The sequence below is a fragment of the Papio anubis genome, chromosome 17 (genome assembly GCF_008728515.1).
Source record: "Papio anubis isolate 15944 chromosome 17, Panubis1.0, whole genome shotgun sequence".
NCBI lineage: Eukaryota > Metazoa > Chordata > Mammalia > Primates > Cercopithecidae > Papio > Papio anubis.
The window spans coordinates 58,470,627-58,488,252 of NC_044992.1; the positions used below are offsets into that span (position 1 = coordinate 58,470,627).

At 42.3% G+C, this 17,626-nt stretch overlaps 1 protein-coding gene across 2 annotated transcripts in view; it reads left to right on the plus strand.

Moving 5' to 3' along the window:
* PRKCA (protein kinase C alpha) overlaps positions 1-17,626 on the plus strand; it is a 502,775-nt gene that overhangs the window by 181,491 nt on the left and 303,658 nt on the right. For both annotated transcript variants that reach the window (XM_017950891.2, XM_017950892.2), the window contains exon 3: positions 16,296-16,378. In XM_017950891.2, coding sequence (XP_017806380.1) covers positions 16,296-16,378 — 83 coding nt within the window. The remainder of the gene's footprint in view (positions 1-16,295; positions 16,379-17,626) is intronic.

Sequence of the window (17,626 nt, forward strand, 5' to 3'; positions counted from 1 at the left end):
TAGGCAGATGCCTGAAGGGACTGGGCTTCATGTAGTCCTCCCAGGCCTGCCAGGCTTTCCGGCCTTCAGCTAGGAGCTTCCTCCGTGTCTTGGAAGGAGTGACCAGTGGACAAACATACAGCTCTATTTTGAAAGTGGATTAGGGCCTGGTGCAGTGACTCATGCCTGCAATCCCAGCACTTTGGGAGGCAGAGTTGGGGATCATGAGGTCAGGAGTTCGAGACTAGCCTGGCCAACATGGTGAAACCCCATCTGTACTAAAAATACAAAGAATTTACTGGGCGCGGTGGCGGGCACCTGTAATCCCAGCTACATGGGAGGCTGAGGCAGGAGGATCACTTGAACCTGGGAGGTGGAGGTTGCAGTGAGCCGACATCACACCACTGCACTCCATCCTGGGCTACAGAACGAGACTCTGTCTCAAAAAAAAAAAAAAAAAAGTGGATCGAGTATAAATTATGAAATTGCAAAGACCAGAAGGATAGATGTGGGTCTTGCAAGGCCTTGCCCTTGAGTTTGCAATCAACTGGTTTGTTTAATAAACAAATATGTGCTAAGGATGATGCCTCCTCACAGAACTTAGGGCATGAAATCATTGACTTCAGAATAACACTGTGGCTTAGGACCCAAAGAGAAGAACAGAGACGAGGAAGAATCATGACCGCACTCACTGCTCACCCCTTCCAGTGCCCACCTAGAACCCTCCAGGGATCACAGCTTCAGAACCTTTCCAGTGGATTCTTTCTGAAGTTCATTCTCAGACTCTCAGTGATATTTACTGCCTTTTAAATTAGGAATGTTCTTCACAAAAAGGAATGCTACAGGTTACTTCATTGGGTATGAGGTGAAGATTCCAAGTGTTCATTTTCTGGGTGACTGTATATCATTTGTGTGGGAACCCACATTCTTATCTCACCACTAAAGATCAAGAAAGTGCTTTCACCAGCCAGCAAGCATCACTTGTACGTGGCCATTGTATGATTACGACGACAGGTACCAGCTGGTGTATTAAGCAGAACACACACATATAAAGGCAATGATTTTAAACTGGACTTTGGATTAAAGTAATATATTTAACCCCTTAAGAGTTCTGACTGTATTCAACTCATTTATAATCACGAGCACATGAGTCTGTCCTAATGCCCCGGATGTTTTTGAATTTGGCAACTTCTATTTCCTAATTGTGATTTAGGTTTAAATAACTTTTTCACTTATGCTCACGTGTAATCTTTGTGTGCCTTTGTTTTTCCCCGTGGAAGTATTCACAGGGCCCTAAGTCACTGGTTTGGTAATAGCTCGTTGCTGCTATGGACTTAAAGGTACCCTCTGTATTTTCAACAGACACAGACATGCTGTCCCGTGGAGCTGTCGGGGAAGAATGCCTTGAATCCCTAACCACTTGCTCTTGTTCATAGTACTTAATTGTCACTCACTGAATCACCTGCCTTCTAAAAACCACCTTGTTGCATGTATTAGTTTGTTAGGGCTGTCGTAACAAATTACCACAAACCGGGCCGCTTAAACAACGGAGGTATGTTGCCTCACTTCCAGAGGCTCGATGCTGGGAGGGTGGGTTCCTTCTGAGGGCTGCAAGAGAGAATCTGTTCCATGACCCCGGCCCTGGCTTCTGGTGGTTTCCTGGCAATCTTTGGCATTCCTTGGCTTGCAGAAGCAGAAGCATCACCCCAGTCTCTTTCTCCATCTTCACATGAGTTCTTCCAGGGTATGTTTATGTTCAAATTTGCCCCCACCTTTTTTTTTTTTTTTTTGAGGCGGAGTCTCGCTGTGTCGCCCAGGCTGGAGTGCAGTGGTGCGATCTCGGCTCACTGCAAGCTCTGCCTCCCAGGTTCACGCCATTCTTCTGCCTCAGCCTCCCGAGTAGCTGGGACTACAGGCACCTGCCACCACGCCCAGCTAATTTTTTGTATTTTTAGTAGAGACGGAGTTTCACCGTGTTAGCCAGGATGGTCTCGATCTCCTGACCTGGTGATCCACCTGCCTTGGCCTCCCAAAGTGCTGGGATTGCAGGCGTGAGCCACCGTGCCCAGCCCAAATTTCCCTTTTTTTGTAAGGATGCCAGTCATATTGGATTAGAGGCCTTACCTTATGCCAGTGTGACCCCATCTTCACTAATTATATCTGCAGCAGCCCTTTTTCCAAATAAGATCACATTCTGAGATACTGGAAGTTAGAACATCAACATGAATTTTGTGGGGATAGTTTGTGTTGGTCCGTTTTCATGCTGCTAATAAAGACATACCTGAGACTAGTCAATTTATTAAGAAAAAGAAGTTTAATGGGCTCACAGTTCTACATGGCTGGGGAGGCCTCACAATCATGGCAGAAGGCAAAAGACCCATCTTACATGGTGGCAGGCAAGAAAGAGAATGAGAGCCAAGCAAAGGGGAACCCCTTATAAAACCATTGAATCTCGTGAGACTTATTCACTATGACGAGAACAGTATGGGGGAAGGCACCCCCATGATTCAGTTGTCTCCCACTGGGCGCCTCCTACAACTTGTGGGAATTATTTGAGCTACAATTCAAGATGAGATTTGGGTGGGGACACAGCCACACCATATCACAGTTCAACCCCTAAGAGTATAGCTAATACCTAAAATAATCAGATGACATTTTTATTTGGCAATTCTGTGGAGAGATGGGTAGAAATAACAGTAAATTGCATTGAGTGTATGCTCAGAGACTATCGAGAAAGGCAATTGTTGTTGGATCCTAAATTATATGAAATAATTTGGGGGATTGTTTTTGACATATGTCATATAAAAGTAACTTATTTCCCAGGTTTCTTCTCTTATTTTTTTCTGACCAGCTCTTTGTCCATACTGATTCAATAATTTCCCAATGTCCTTCAACTAACGGAGAAAAAGAATTTGACCACATTTGTAAAATCCAATGTAACTACTGTATTTATTTATGTTTTAGCTTTTTATTATGTACATTTTCATATATCTGGAAAAGCAGAGAGAATAGTATAATAAAAACCATATACTCTTCTTGCAGCTTTAATAATTGTCAACTATTACCAACTTGTTTCATCCATTTTCCCTCCACATATTTTTCTTGCTGGAGTCTTATAAAGGGAATTGCAGATATCCTATTATTTCACTTGTGTAACTTTTTTTTAAGTTAGAGAAATATAATGTTATACTTTCTCACTATTGAAATTAAGGAGGAGAAAGGTAAAACTACTTAATGATAAGTATTAGGACATACACCTTGGCTTTTACACTGTAATGAATTTAAAGAAGGAAAAGCAGGAGATAAAGGAGGAGTTGGGCAGGTGGGGATGGGAAGAGAGAGGATGTGAGAGACACCAGCTCCTTTACATGTTTCCCTCCCTACCACATTTCCTTCCCTAACTAAACGCCGAGCTCCTCAAGGGCAGAAACTGTGTCTTGGTCCTCCAGTTACCTTCATACCTTATAGGGAACTGGTGTATAGTAAACATACATCAGTAAACATTTGCTGAATAATTGAATGAATAAAAGAATGAACGATGCTCCCCCAAAACCTTGCATAGAAAGATACAGAGACACGCTCAGAAAAATACACATTTAGCTCTAGAGGTAAGAAAAAAGAAATAAAAATACCCTAAAAGATACATTGCTTCTCGTAGTCTCCAGGATATTTTCTCTGACGTTTAGATCCTGTGTAGCGTTTCTGCAACCCTACCAAGAAACAAGACTGTCCTAATGTGCTAAGTACTTATGCCCTTAGCGAGGTGGAGAGGTTTCATCCATGCTGTGAGAGCTCATTCTTCATTTGCATTAAGTGAGAATTGAAGCCTGAGTTCTGAGTGTTTTGACTACCTTCCATCCTCTCAGAATTCTGGAGCCACACTTTGTTTTGCCTGCCATTTGGGAGAAGATCTGGGTTGCTGTGAAACTTAAAGGGCTACACATTTTGCTGGAAAAAGAGACTGCAGTCTCAGATGTCCACACTGCAGGCAGACCTACACGCTTATAGATATGAGTGACACTGAAACAGGGGAAACAAGTCCTGTTCCACTAGACCGAGGAGGCCTTGGACTGAAGGCAAGAGAAGGCAGAGCATACAGTCCTAAAGCCCAGTCCAGCCTCCTCAGCTCCTTGCAACTCTCTCTCAAACCCCAGTTTAAGTAATTCCAGACTGAAAAATAAAAGCCTTAAAAATACTGCAGAGAAAAGTTTGGTATTAGAGTCATGATAAACCCTCGTGTAGAACGTGTTGCAATAATTAGTTTTTAGGGTCAAAATGAGGAAACCTGACACGCACACTGGGTTGTGGGTGTTCAGACATGAAGCTTGTATTGCAAAGTGATGAAGGCTTTATGCCCTTATGAGATTAAAGGAAAGTTGGATTCATCGGATGATTCTGAAGTCAGCTCCCAAACACTGCTTGATCTGAGTTTTCCAAAGTAAACCTTTGGGCTTCTCTTTAAATATTTTTGCGTGATTTGTCATATACTTATCTGTAAGAGTTTTGTTGCTGTTGTTCTTTCCATAGAGCAGATACCCTTTTATGCTACAGGTACTCAAGATTTCATTCATGTGTATTCTTAGTCAATATGAGAAAAATCTATTTCATTGTAGTTCTGAGTTGAATATGGGAGTAAGTTGAAATAAAAGAAGAGAGACCATTTATCTGTTAGCAAACGTGTCACTGTCATCATCTGCATCCTTCTAAGTGTGTGGCTTCTGGGCCATGATGGGCGAGTAATGACCACATCCCATCACCATTCTCATCTTCTCTCCTTGGCTCTGGAAGGAATCTTTTATACTGGTGATTGCCCCGCTGTTCTTGAGATTTTTCTTCCCTCAACCCTCTCCAGCCCCCTGCTCTCTCCTGGTTCTTCCCACCCCTCAGACAGCCTCGTCCTTTCTACCATCAAACACAAAACTTGGGTGTTTCCAGGACTCGCCTTGCAGTTCTCCCTCACCATGAAGACACCTCTCAGGGCTTGGTCCACAGTCTCCCGTTGTCTTTTGGCTTCTAACCTTGAATTTACACCTGCTTGCCTGACACATCTATCTGGGTTACCTAGCAACATATTATATTTAACTTTTCTCAAATTGAGACCCCTGTTTATTGTTTCATTATTTTTCATTGATCTATAATAGTTGTACATATTATGGGGGTACATCTGATATTTTGATACAGGTATCAAAATACCATCCAAAGAGTTCATTGGGAGCATGTGCACAGGTATCAAAATATCAGAAGCACCCCCAAAATATGTACTGCTATTATATATCTACATACAATGTGTAATGATAAAATCAGGGCAACTGAAATATTCATCATCTCAAACGTTTATATTTTGTGTTGGGAACATTACAAATCTTTTTCTTCTAGCTATTTTGAAATATACAGTAAGTTATTAACTATAATTTCCCTGCTGTACTATCGATTACTAGAACTTATTCCTCCTATCTAACTGCGTTTTTGAACCTGTTAAGTAACTGGTCTTCAGCCCTTTCTCCTCTTTTTTCTTCCCAGCATCTGATGGTAGCCACCATTCTATTCATTATCTCTGTGAGATCTACTTTTTTAGCTCCCATGTATGAATGAGAGCATATGATGTTTGTCTTCCTGTGCCTAGCTTATGTCACGTCACATAATGACCTCCAGTTCCATTCATGTTGCTGCAAATGATAGGATTTCATTCTTTTTTTATGGTTGAATAATATTCCATTTTGTAGACATACTACATCTTCTTCATTCATCTGTTGATGGGCATTAGGTTGATGCTGTATCTTGGCTATAGTGAATGGTGCTGCAGTGAATGTGGGATTACAGATGTCCGATAGACTGATTTCCTTTCTTTCGATGTATACACAGCGGTGGGATTGGCGGGTCTGATGGTAGCTCTGTGTTTAGTTGTTTGGGAACGTCCATAGTGCTTTCTGTAGTGGCTCTACCACTTCACATTCCCTCCAGCAGCATCCCAGCCTTCCCTTTTCTCTGCATCCTCACCAGCATCTGTTCTTTTTCTGTCCTTTTCATAATAGCCATTCTAACTGTGGTGAGATGTTATGGTGATTTTCGTTTTGCATTTCCTTCATATTTGGTGATGATGAACATTTTTTATTCTACCTGTTGGCCATTTGTTTGTCGTCTTTTGAGAAATGTCTGTTCAGGTCTTTTGCCCGTTTTAAAATTGTTGAGTGAAGAGTTTGAGACTATTTTTTCCAATTCTGAAGGTTGTTTCTTCGCTTTGTTTCTTTTGCTGCACAGAAGCTTCTTAGCTTGATGTAATCCCATTTGTCTGTTTTTACTTTTGTTGTCTGTGCTTTTGAGGTCTTGCCCCAAAATTTTGTCCAGACCATAATGCCCTGTAGCATAAAACCCCTGCTTAAACAACATGAAGAGTAGTTTCTCCTCTCTGAGCTTGTGTAATACTCAGGTTGCAAGTCCCCACGTCCAAGTTAATTCTTAACTTGCCCCTTGGTCTTCTCTATTCATTTTCTACAACCTGCCAGTTCACCCTTTAGTATTTAGAATTCTTTCTGTGGAAAGTACAGAAAACTCATTCAAACTGGCGTGAACAGTAAAAGCATGTGTGATATGACTTTGTGGATTCAAGTGTATTATATGGTATGTAAATGAAGAAAATGACGTTTTTAAAGGGTATTTAATAGTTCTCGTGACTGAGCAGTCTGAAGGCGATAGCCTTGCTGACGCCAAGATCTGGTTTCTTTCTTTCTCCTCTGAGTCTTCTGTATTCTCAGTTTCATCCTAAGGCTCACCTCTTGGTTGCAGAATGGCAACACCCTTTACTCAGTTGCTCTGACCGGAAGCTGAGGGCCATTCTTGACTCTCCTTCACATCCCACATTCAATCTCAGCCCTGTCTTCAAAGTATACCTCAGGTCCAACCAGGGAAAAATGCACAAAAGATGCTCACCAGTCTTTGCTGAAATTAGAGAAAAAGAAGGCAAGGGAAGAATTAAAGATGAATCTTCTAAAGAAGGGGGAAAGAGGCTTGCCTGCTTAGAATTGGGAATACTGGATTTTCGAAAGAGTTCATTGGGAGCACGTGCACAGATGCTGAAAGGCAGAATCAAGGTGCTGTCTGAAGAGTGACATTCTTTATAATATGTGATACGGTGCATTTATTTGATTTGTTTTCATACGACTTTTAATGTGTATCCCAGGAGAAGACTGTTTTCATTGTTACAAATCTGAAACCAATAATTTTCTTTTAACATGTAGATATAATATAAGCTCACTTTTTCATTACTTTCCCTACAAAGCTGAAAGCAGTTGACTTGCCTTAGAGATTTTCCTTTCATTGTATTCTGCTGTGACGTTGCCTTTCATTAATCCCTTCTAGCTAAGCAAAATTTAATTAGAACCATCTCACGTGATGGCAACCATTTATGTATTTAAAAAAAGAATTCAAGGAAGCTCAGCTACCAGTCTTCTCTTCTAAGCAACGTCTAACTATTATATTTAGTAGGTTCTTTCCAGAATTCAGAATTTGTTACATAATGGCTTTTTCTTCATTAATTTTGGATAATGGGGAATTTCTATTCCTGTGTTCCATTTTACATGACTGTGACCTGAATTTGAAATGACATGGACTTGAGGGTGAAAGGAAAGGAAATTATTTTTTAAAGGAGAAATGGAAAATGACCCTTAGCAGCACATACATATATGTATACACACACACACACACACACACACACACATATATATATATATTTCCCCCTCAATGAATATAGCAATCCATGTTAGGTGTAAATAGGGATGAACCCATTTTGCATATAGATTAAGTGACCAAATGTCTCAGTAATTTGGCAGGAAAGCCAAGCCTGCAGCCTGAGGGGCCTCACTTCCACCATCATTATTGACAATTATGTGCTCAAGCGAGCAGGGAGGGTGCAAGGAACATGTCTCCAGTCCTCAAAGATTATGTGAGTCCTTTGCTCTGAAGTCTGAATTTTCCCTTTGTCTCCACTTTATGCCAACACTGATTTTATTTAGAATTTTATAGAATGGAAGCAAAATCTTTCTTTCATCCTTTCTTTTCTGTCTTTTCCTTCCTTTCCCTGTCCCTTTACTTCCTTTCTTTTCTTTCGTTCTTTCATTCTTTCTTTCGTTGAAACAGGGTCTCACTGTCACCCAGGCTGGAGTACAGTGGCGTGATCTCAGCTCACTGCAACCTCCACCTCCTGGGTTCAAGTCATCCTCCTGCCTCAGCCACCCAAGTAGCTGGGATTACAGGCATGCAACACCACACCTAGTTAATTTTTGTAATTTTAGTAGAGACAGGGTTTTGCCATGTTGGCCAGGCTGGTCTTGAACTCTTGACCTCAAGTGATCTGCCTGTCTTGGTCTCCCAAAGTGCTAGGATTACAGGCATGAGCCACCACACCTGGCCCAAACCCTCTTTTTTGATGTCATAATGAACTCAACTATGAACCCAAGTAATCATAAAAAGTCTATATAAGCAAGGCTCTTACTGCCTCTTCCTATTCCTCTTATTTATAATTTCATAAATATTGCTTTAGGTTAATAAGTTAAAAATTTTTATTGTAGGTTATGTATAAGATTTACCACTTTAACCATTTTAAATGTACAAGTCAGTGGCATTAAGTACATTCCCAGTGTTAGACAACCATCACTACCATCCATTTCCAGAACTCTTTTTTTTTTTTTTTTTTTTTTTTTGAGATGATGTTTTGCTCTTGTTACCCACGCTGGAGTGCAATGGTGGGATCACGGCTCACTGCAACCTCTGCCTCCTGGGTTCAAGTGATTTTTCTGCCTCAGCCTCCCAAGTAGTTGGGATTACAGGTGCCCACCACCACGCCTGGCTAATTTTTTGTCTTTTTAGTCGAGATGGGGTTTCACCATGTTGGCCAGGCTGGTCTTGAACTCCTGACCTCAGGTGATCCGCCTGCCTTGGCCTCCCAAAGAGCTGGGATTACAGGCATGAGCTACAGCACCTGGCCCCCCAGAACTCATTTTTATCATTTCAAACAAACTCTGTACCTATTAATCACTAACTCCCTATTCTCCCCCTCGCCCACAACTGATCACTTATATTCTACTTTGTGTTTCTATAAATTTGCCTGTCCTAGGTACCTCATATGAGTAGAACCACACAATATTTGCCCTTTTGTGTCTGGCTTATTTCACTTAGCATAACACTCTCAAGGTTCATTGATGATGTAGCATGGGTCAGAGTTTCATTTTTTAAGGTTGAGTCATATTTCATTGTATGTATATACCACATTTTGTTTATTCATCGTTGACAGATATTTGGGTTGTTTCTTATTGCCTGTCATGAATAATGCTACAGTGAACACTGGTGTGCAGATATCTGTTTGGGTCCTTGCTTTTGATTCTTTTGGGTCTATGTCTAGGAGTGGAATTGCTGGGTCATATGGTAATTCTATGTTTAATTTTGGAGAGAACCAACAAACTGATTTCCCAGCGACTGTACCATTTTACATTCCCACCAGCAATGGACAAAGGCTCCAATTTCTCTGCATCCTTGCCGACACTTGTCATTTTACCCATTCTTTTCTTTTTTTGAGATGGAGTCTTGCTCTGTCACCCAGGCTGGAGTGCAGTGGCACGATCTCGGCTCACTGCAACCTCCGCCTCCTGGGTTCAAGTGATTCTCCTCCCTCAACCTCCCAAGTAGCTGGGATTACAGGCGAGCACCACCACGGCCGGCTAATTTTTGTATTTTTAGTAGAGACAGGGTTTCACCATATTGACCAGGTTGGTCTCAAACTCCTGACCTCTAGTGATCTGCCGATCTCGGCCTCCCAGAGTGTTGGGATTACAGGTGTGAGCCACCATGCCCAGCTCCATTCTTTTCCTTTTTAAATAATAGCCATTCTAAAGAGTATGAAGTGGTGATGAATTACTTTTAATTGGAATTTTCCCTCAGCTTGGAACCATGGCTGACGTGTGTGTGATTCATGTTGGTTGCATGCTTGAGGAGGAATTTGCCTTGATTGACTAGGAGCACTGTGCTGCATCTGATTCCTGTATCTGTGGCATCAGTTTGCCATATTCTTTTCATTTTTCTGTAAACCTCTCTTCACAAATGGAGTATGGAAAAAGCCTCTGGACTTACCATTTGCTCAAGATCACTCTAGGAAACATTGTCCAGCGTTGCGAGCCCCAGCTCATCCATCCATAGGGTGATGACTTTTGACACAGAAACAAGGTACTCTGAGGTCGCTGTGTGTGTCTCATGGGCCAAGACTCATTGTTGCTAAATTATTCAAATTCATGGGGAGAGCAGCATCAGAGGGAGTGCTGTTCCCCTTACAAGAGTGTTTGCCTTCAGCACACCCTTTGCTGGTTTTTGTTCTCTTTAAGCTCGTGAGCACAATTGAGAACCACTCAATTGAGAACCAATTGAGAAATTGGAGTCTGTGTCCATTGCTGGTGGGAATGTAAAATGGTGCAGTCGCTGGGAAATCAGTTTGTTGGTTCTCCTGAAAATTAAACGTAGATTTACCATATGACCCAGCAATTCCACTCCTAGACATAGACCCCAAAGAATCAAAAGCAAGGACCCAAACAGGTATCTGCACACCAGTGTTCACTGTGGCATTATTCATGAATCACAATTCAGAATCAACATGGCAGCGTCAAAATACACCTCAACTTTTCCCAAAATTTTTATGAATTCTTTTTTGTTGTTGTTGTTTTGCGATGGAGTCTTGCTCCGTCACCCAGGCTGGACTGGAGTACAGTGGCGTGATCTCAGCTCACTGCAACCTCTGCCTCCTGGATTCAAGCGATTCTCCTGCTTCAGCCTCCCAAGTAGCTGGGATTACAGGCACAAGCAACCAAGCCTTGCTAACTTTTGTATTTTTAGTAGAGATGGGGTTTTGCCATATTGATCAGGGTGGTCTTGAACTCCTAACCTCAAGTGATCTGCCCACCTCAGCCTCCCAAAGTGCAGGGATTACAGGCGTGACCCACTGCTTCTGGCCATATGAATTCTTGAGCCAAACACAGGTGACTGTTACTTGTTCTGTTTCTGAAATATACTTTTGACAAGTGGTGAAAACTTGCTTAATTTCCATCTAGTTTACTTCCATAAGCAAGATTAGCAAGGAATATGGATCAGTAGATTGGGTGTTCTCAGTTTTAAAGCCAGGTAATGTCAAGATTTGTTACTTGGCCAAGTCTGTAGTCTTTATAATTTTTTTGTCCCACCATGTCATTTGCTCAGTGTGATTTGTGCATTTCCTGTGTCATCCATCACTGCTGGGGAGCATACGCATATCACATAGAGGATTAGAAGAAAGTGATTTTGTGCTTAGAAAATAATTGAACGGAGATTTACTTGGACTGGAAGCTGCAGGATAGCTGCCTGTTTTAAAACCTCTCATTGGGTTATATAACCAGAGGTGACCCAAAGTCTTTAAAGATGAGTTTCTGTCTCTGAGTGAGTTTTTGTTGCATAGCCTGTGCTTGCTGGAGCAAAGACCTGTTTAAGGGCCAAGAGCGGGCCCCACGCCAGTCATCGGGTGGAATCTTCCATGACATGTCTCCACTTCCTCCCAGCTGAGTGGCTGCTGTCTTTAAGTTCCTTCTACCAAGGTCAGGCAGATGTTTGTTGAAGGTTTGCTATGTAACAGGTACCACCTTATTACCTCTTTACTCCAATTTCGTTTGCTTCATATACCGTGGTTAGATGCATTCCTTTAGAGTCCCAAATAAAAAAGAAAGACAAAAAGCAATAGCTTCTGATTTTTAGCCAGGGGAAAGCCTGGGTTATCCATCTCCAGGTAAACCCAATGCATCCTTTTGTTTTACTGAGCCAGTCTTTTCCTCTTTCGGCAACACTAGCAAGACTTCTCAAATGTCTTCCTTAGATTATCTTACAAAATATGCATTATCCAATTTCGTTTGGAACTTGAACCCAAAGATCAAGGCCAGCCATCTGTGATTTTTGAAACCTCTGGCTGTTGCTCAGTTTTCTGGGGCAGCCTTTCGCAGGCACATACTGCGTCCAGCCGGCGTCAGCCAACCTCCAAGCTCCTCTTTCCTGCTCCCCTCAGGGTAAGTGGGGGTGGTGGAGAGGAGAGGGGGGCATCTGGGTTGTTTCTCCTTAGTTACCAGGATTGGGCACATTCTGTTTCTTCTTCCTTTGGAGATCATCCATTCTGAATTTTGAGTCTTCAAATAGGCTTGGAGGGCTCTTTATCCCTCAGATAACGTGTCTGTGATTGGCTGTCTGGAAACACATGGCGCTTCTGTCTGCCTCTCACAGGGTGAATCCAGTCCTTCAAATGGGAAGCTTTCCTGTAAGGTAGGTGGGGAGGAGGTAGTTAAGGCAGGCTGGGAGGAAATTAATTTGGGATAAGTAAGGCTTGTTGCTGCTCTTGCAAACTATAGTGGATAATGAGGGCCTGGGTCGTCTTATGATAAAATTTGACATAAGAGATTTTTTTTGAGGTGTACAATACAAATACTTCCAGCTGTAGATACATAATTACATTGACGTGTAAATCGTAGACAGAAAGAACAGATACAAAAAGCAAACTCTTCTTCCGTGGGATTTGATAAGTGTGAGTTTTCTTAACAGTGTTCATCTGAATGTGGAGATGTTTTTTTTAAAAAGAGATGAAAGGCCCAAATGTTTGAACGATTAACTAGGGAATAAGAATGCTTATTTTCCACCCAAAACACTGCATCTGTAATAAACCATGATGAGGAAGTAATGCCCCTGTAACCTTTTTCCTTTGGTAATTTATCTTTCTAATTCCAGTGGATGAAAGATGACTTTGTGCCTGGGGAGAGCGAGCAGGTCAGATTAATTTGTGCCATCACAGCGCAGCTTTATTATCCATCCTTCGAGAGTTTTGCAATCAAGATGCTTTTAGCAGAAACACAGTGGAAAGGCCACTTCTCTCAGGGCTTGTAGGAGCTAAGCACTGCCCTTTGAGTGTCTCCGTGCTGCCTGGGCAGCCAAGAGGGCTGTTTTCTTCACTTCACACTCAACTCCTCCTGCCCCTGACTGTGCAGGGCAGACAGGTGTGGCCAGCGTGCTCCGCCGCCAGCAGGATCCCTCACCCAGGGTACCTCCCCCTGTAAAGGGATGCTTGCTTTAAGACATCTCCACTTGTCACCTCTGTGGATGGTTCCTGTTTGGATATCTGACTCTTTGTCTGTTCAATATCAGGCATGCATTTTCTTTTTTAAAAAGTGTATTTTTACAGTGACATGGTATCATGAGTACCTTTAAAATGTGTATTTTTACAATCATATTATATTATGATTACCTTAAAAGAAAACTCTTTAAAAAGAATTATCCATGATTCTGTTTCCCTAATATAACATATCTTCATCCTCTGGGTTTTATATTTGTGTATATGTGTATATTTGTGTATATGTGTATGTTTGTGTGTGTGTGTGTGTGTCTATTTTGTCATGTACCCATTTTCCTGTTACCCATGTAAAAAATCTTGGCATCAGCTCTATACCCTTTCTGCTCTGGAAATCCTGCCAGTGGATATGACATGAGGAAAGGAGAGGGGGCCGTGGTGTCCAGCAACTCTTAGCATGAATCCTGGTTCCATCACATGGTGACTCACCTTGGGAAAGACCATCCTTTGTTTGTTGATTCATTCATCTATCCATCTGTCTGTCCTCTCTGCCTCCCTTCCTGTCTCCTGTTCACAAGCATTCACTGTACCGTTGTACAGCATGCTAGATGCGGGGGATCTGGGCAGCATTTTCCCATCCATAAAATATAGATATTGCAGCATATTAAGGAGTATTGTTATGAGGATTCAACTTGCTAATGCATGTGAAGAGACCTAGCACAACAGCAGCAATAGCCTGGCACGTGATAGGATGCCAGTTAATGGTGCTGTGTGATCAGTCAGCAAGTCTCATCGTTCTTATGTAATTTCCCTGGCCTCTGTTACTTCCATTTCTTAGCAGCCTGCATGATGATGGGCAATTACTTTCATACCTAGACTGTGCAAGAGGCTTTTAACGGGGCATTATAGGCCTCAATTTATTCTGTTAAATTCTTCCTGTTACCACCGTTTGCACTTCTAAAGCATTATTTTTGTCTGTGTTACTCTTGGTGCAGAACCTTTCAGTGACTTCCGAGGCTTTTCTGAATTTCTTACTGGCCACTTGCGGCTCTCTCAGTACTCTGGGCTCCTCTTGAGATTTCAGCTCTGAGCCATCTTGCCACCCTCTTCCACCTACGGAAATGACTCACCCATTTGGTCTTCTGTGTCTACTGCCATATGTGCAGGGAACTGCATTGTCACTGGTGAGAGGAGAAAACAGCATATGAGCCACACATTTGGGAAGCTCTAACCTTCCTTGTGCAGTGTCTTAGTCCATTTTTGCTGCTGTAACAGAATACCTGAGACTAGGTGATTTGTAAAGAACAGAAATTTGTGTTCTCACAGTTCTAGAGGCTGGGAAGTCCAAGATCAAGGTGCCAGCATTGAGCAAGGGCCTGTTTACTGCACGCTCCCAGGGGGACAAAGACCGTATCTTCACGTGGCAGAAGGCAGAAGGGCATAGAGACAGAAGGGGGCTCTACTCACCCTTTTGTAATGACGTTGATTCTACCACTGAGGGCAAAGCGCTTATGGCCGAGTTACTCTCCAAGGGTCCCATCTCCCAAAACTGCCACTATGGCAACCAAATTTCAACACGGGTTTCAGAGCTGACTTGCAATCAAACCATAGCATGCAGTAAAGACTTATGACTAACCTAGTATTTCTGAGGGTATACTGTTTTTTAACATGTTGTTATTATTCAACAAATGATAAGAGTAGTAGATGATACCTTTTTGGAGCTAGACTTCAAGCTTTCAAGGAGAGACTAACTAGGTCATGTATTTTTTGCATCCTCTATATTATTACCATCAATACAAACCTTTTAGGGGGCCATGTGCAGTGGTTCACACCTATAATCCCAGCACTTTGGGATGCCAAGGCGGGCAGATGGCTTGAGCTTAGGAGTTCGAGACCAACCTGGGCAACATGGTGAAACCCTGTCTCTACAAAAATGTAAAAATTAGCAGGGTGTGGTGGCACTCACCAGTATTCCCAGCTACTTGTGGGTCTGAGGCAGGAGGATTTCTTGAACCCAGGAGACAGGCTGCAGTGAGCCAAGATCACCCCACTGCATTCCAGCCTGGGTGACAAAGTGAGACCCTGTCTGGAGAAAAAAAACAAACCTCTTAGGGGATTACATTCTATAACAATTATTTTGTTGATTCATCCTCAGGACTATTTATCAAAACCATGTTAAGCTCTGAAAATATTTACTGGGTAGTAGATTTTGCTGAATTTGCAGGAACTCTCCCAACTGGTGACAGCATCTGTAGCAAAAAGACAGATACAGGAAGGTGTTAAGGTGTTTCCTAAGATTGTTTTGTTTTGTTTCATTTCAAAGGTCTGTTTTCTGTAGATTGCATTTGTGTCTGAATGAGTTTATTAAGTTCAGAATTCTGCTGAGGAAGTCCTGCAACCCACATTTAGGGATACTCACATTATTTATAATTAGTTATTCTCTTTATATTTTATTTCACCCACAGAATATAATGTTTATATACATTTATGTGTGTGTTAGTGTGTTGCTATAGGATGGTGCAAAGTATGTTATGTTATGTTATGTTATGTTATGTTATGTTATGTTATGTTATTTTTTTGAGACGGAGTTTCACTCTTGTTGCCCAGTCTGGAGTGCAGTAGCATGGATCTTGGCTCACTGCAGCCTGCACCTCCCAGGTTTAAGCAATTATCCTGCCTCAACCTCCCGAGTAGCTGGGATTACAGGCGCCATCACCATGTCCAGCTCATTTTTTTTTTGTTTTTGTATTTTTAGTGGAGATGGGGCTTTACCGTGTTGGCCCGGCTGCTCTGGAACTCCTGACCTCAAGTGATCCACCTGCCTTGGCCTCCCAAAGTGCTGGAATTACAGGCGTGAACCACCGCACCTGGCTAGGATGGCGCAAACTATTTTAAATTTTGATTACCGGTTTCTACTTTGGGAAACTGTCTTACAATCTCTGATTCTCCTCTCCTTCAACTTCAGATAAGAGGCACTGTTTGTGGCCCTGTCAGTGCTGGCATTTTGGGACTCTGTTATCTATGAGCCTAATCAATACCAAATGTTGCTGATTCTAGAATGAAATGCCTTCTGATTGCTGTTTATAAGATTCCGTCTGTAGTGAAATTAAATTGACTTCTAACAGCAAGTATCTCTGTTTGGAAAATAAAGCTCGTATGTTAAATCATGTCTATTCTAATTTTAGTTTTCTTTTCTTTCCACCAGTTTGCTGTTTTGTGGTCCACAAGAGGTGCCATGAATTTGTTACTTTTTCTTGTCCGGGTGCGGATAAGGGACCCGACACTGATGTAAGTAGTCTGGAAATCATGAGTTGATGTTAATGTGGATTTCTGAACTTTAATTTTTTTAACGCCTGTACAACTGTTTTGTTTTGGCACTTACTATTAATGGGAAGACTCAATTCCCATAGAACGTTGGCTTGTACTAATGAGCAGATTTATAGCTCTTTCGAGCTCTGGACTACGTCTTAGAGAAATTGTTGGAGGAGAATTTCTTGTTAGCATGTACTGTTCCACTCTGAGCAGCTGCATTGACTAAATCTACCAAATTTATCGTAATAGCTTTCATAAACACAATGCAGTTGTTGACAGATTTTATAATGAACATTTATCACCCTTCAGTTTCTTTCCTTTCCTTTTCCTTTTCCCTGTCCCTGTCCCTCTCCCTGTCCTTTCCTTGGAGTCTCACTCTGTTGCCCAGGCTGGAGTGCAGTGACACGATCTCAGCTCACTGCAACCTCTGCCTTCCAAGTGCAAGTGATTTTCCTGCCTCAGCCTCCTGAGTAGCTGGGACTATAAGGCGTGCACCACCACACACAGCTAATTTTTGTATTTTTAGTAGACATGGGGTTTCATCATGTTGGCAGGCTGTTCTTGAACTGCTGACCTCAAGTGATCTGCCCATCTTGGCCTCCCAAAGTGCCGGGATTACAGGTGTGAGCCACTGGGCCTGGCCACCCTTCAGTTTACTTCTAAGCTGAAATAAACCAATAGGAGCATCATTGCTTTGGGCCAATGTAACAAACTACTCTTGGTTTACTCCCGGGTATTCTTGCTGCCTTTTAAGTGTATATTATCAATGCTGCGGCTGATTGAAATAATTTAGCATCTGTTTCACCAAACAGTGATCTCTGAAGTTGCCCATGTGTGAACACATAATTTCCTCTCTTTGTGGACAATTCTGATGGTCTCTGTTGCATCTCTCGTGTACTTAAAAATGGATCCACAGACCAGGCACGGTGGCTCGCGCCTGTAATCCTAGCACTTTGGAAGGCTGAGGTGGGCGGATCACCTGAGGTTGGGAGTTCGAGACCAGCCTGACCAACATGGAGAAACCCCGTCTCTACTAAAAATACAAAATTCGCTGGCCATGGTGGCGCATCCTGTAATCCCAGCTCCTCAGGAGGCTGAGGCAGGAGAATTGCTTGAACCCGTGAGGCAGAGGTTGCGGTGAGCCAAGATAGTTGTGCCATTGCACTCTAACCTGGGTAACAAGAGCAAAACTCCGTCTCAAAAAAAAAAAAAAAAGAAAAAGAA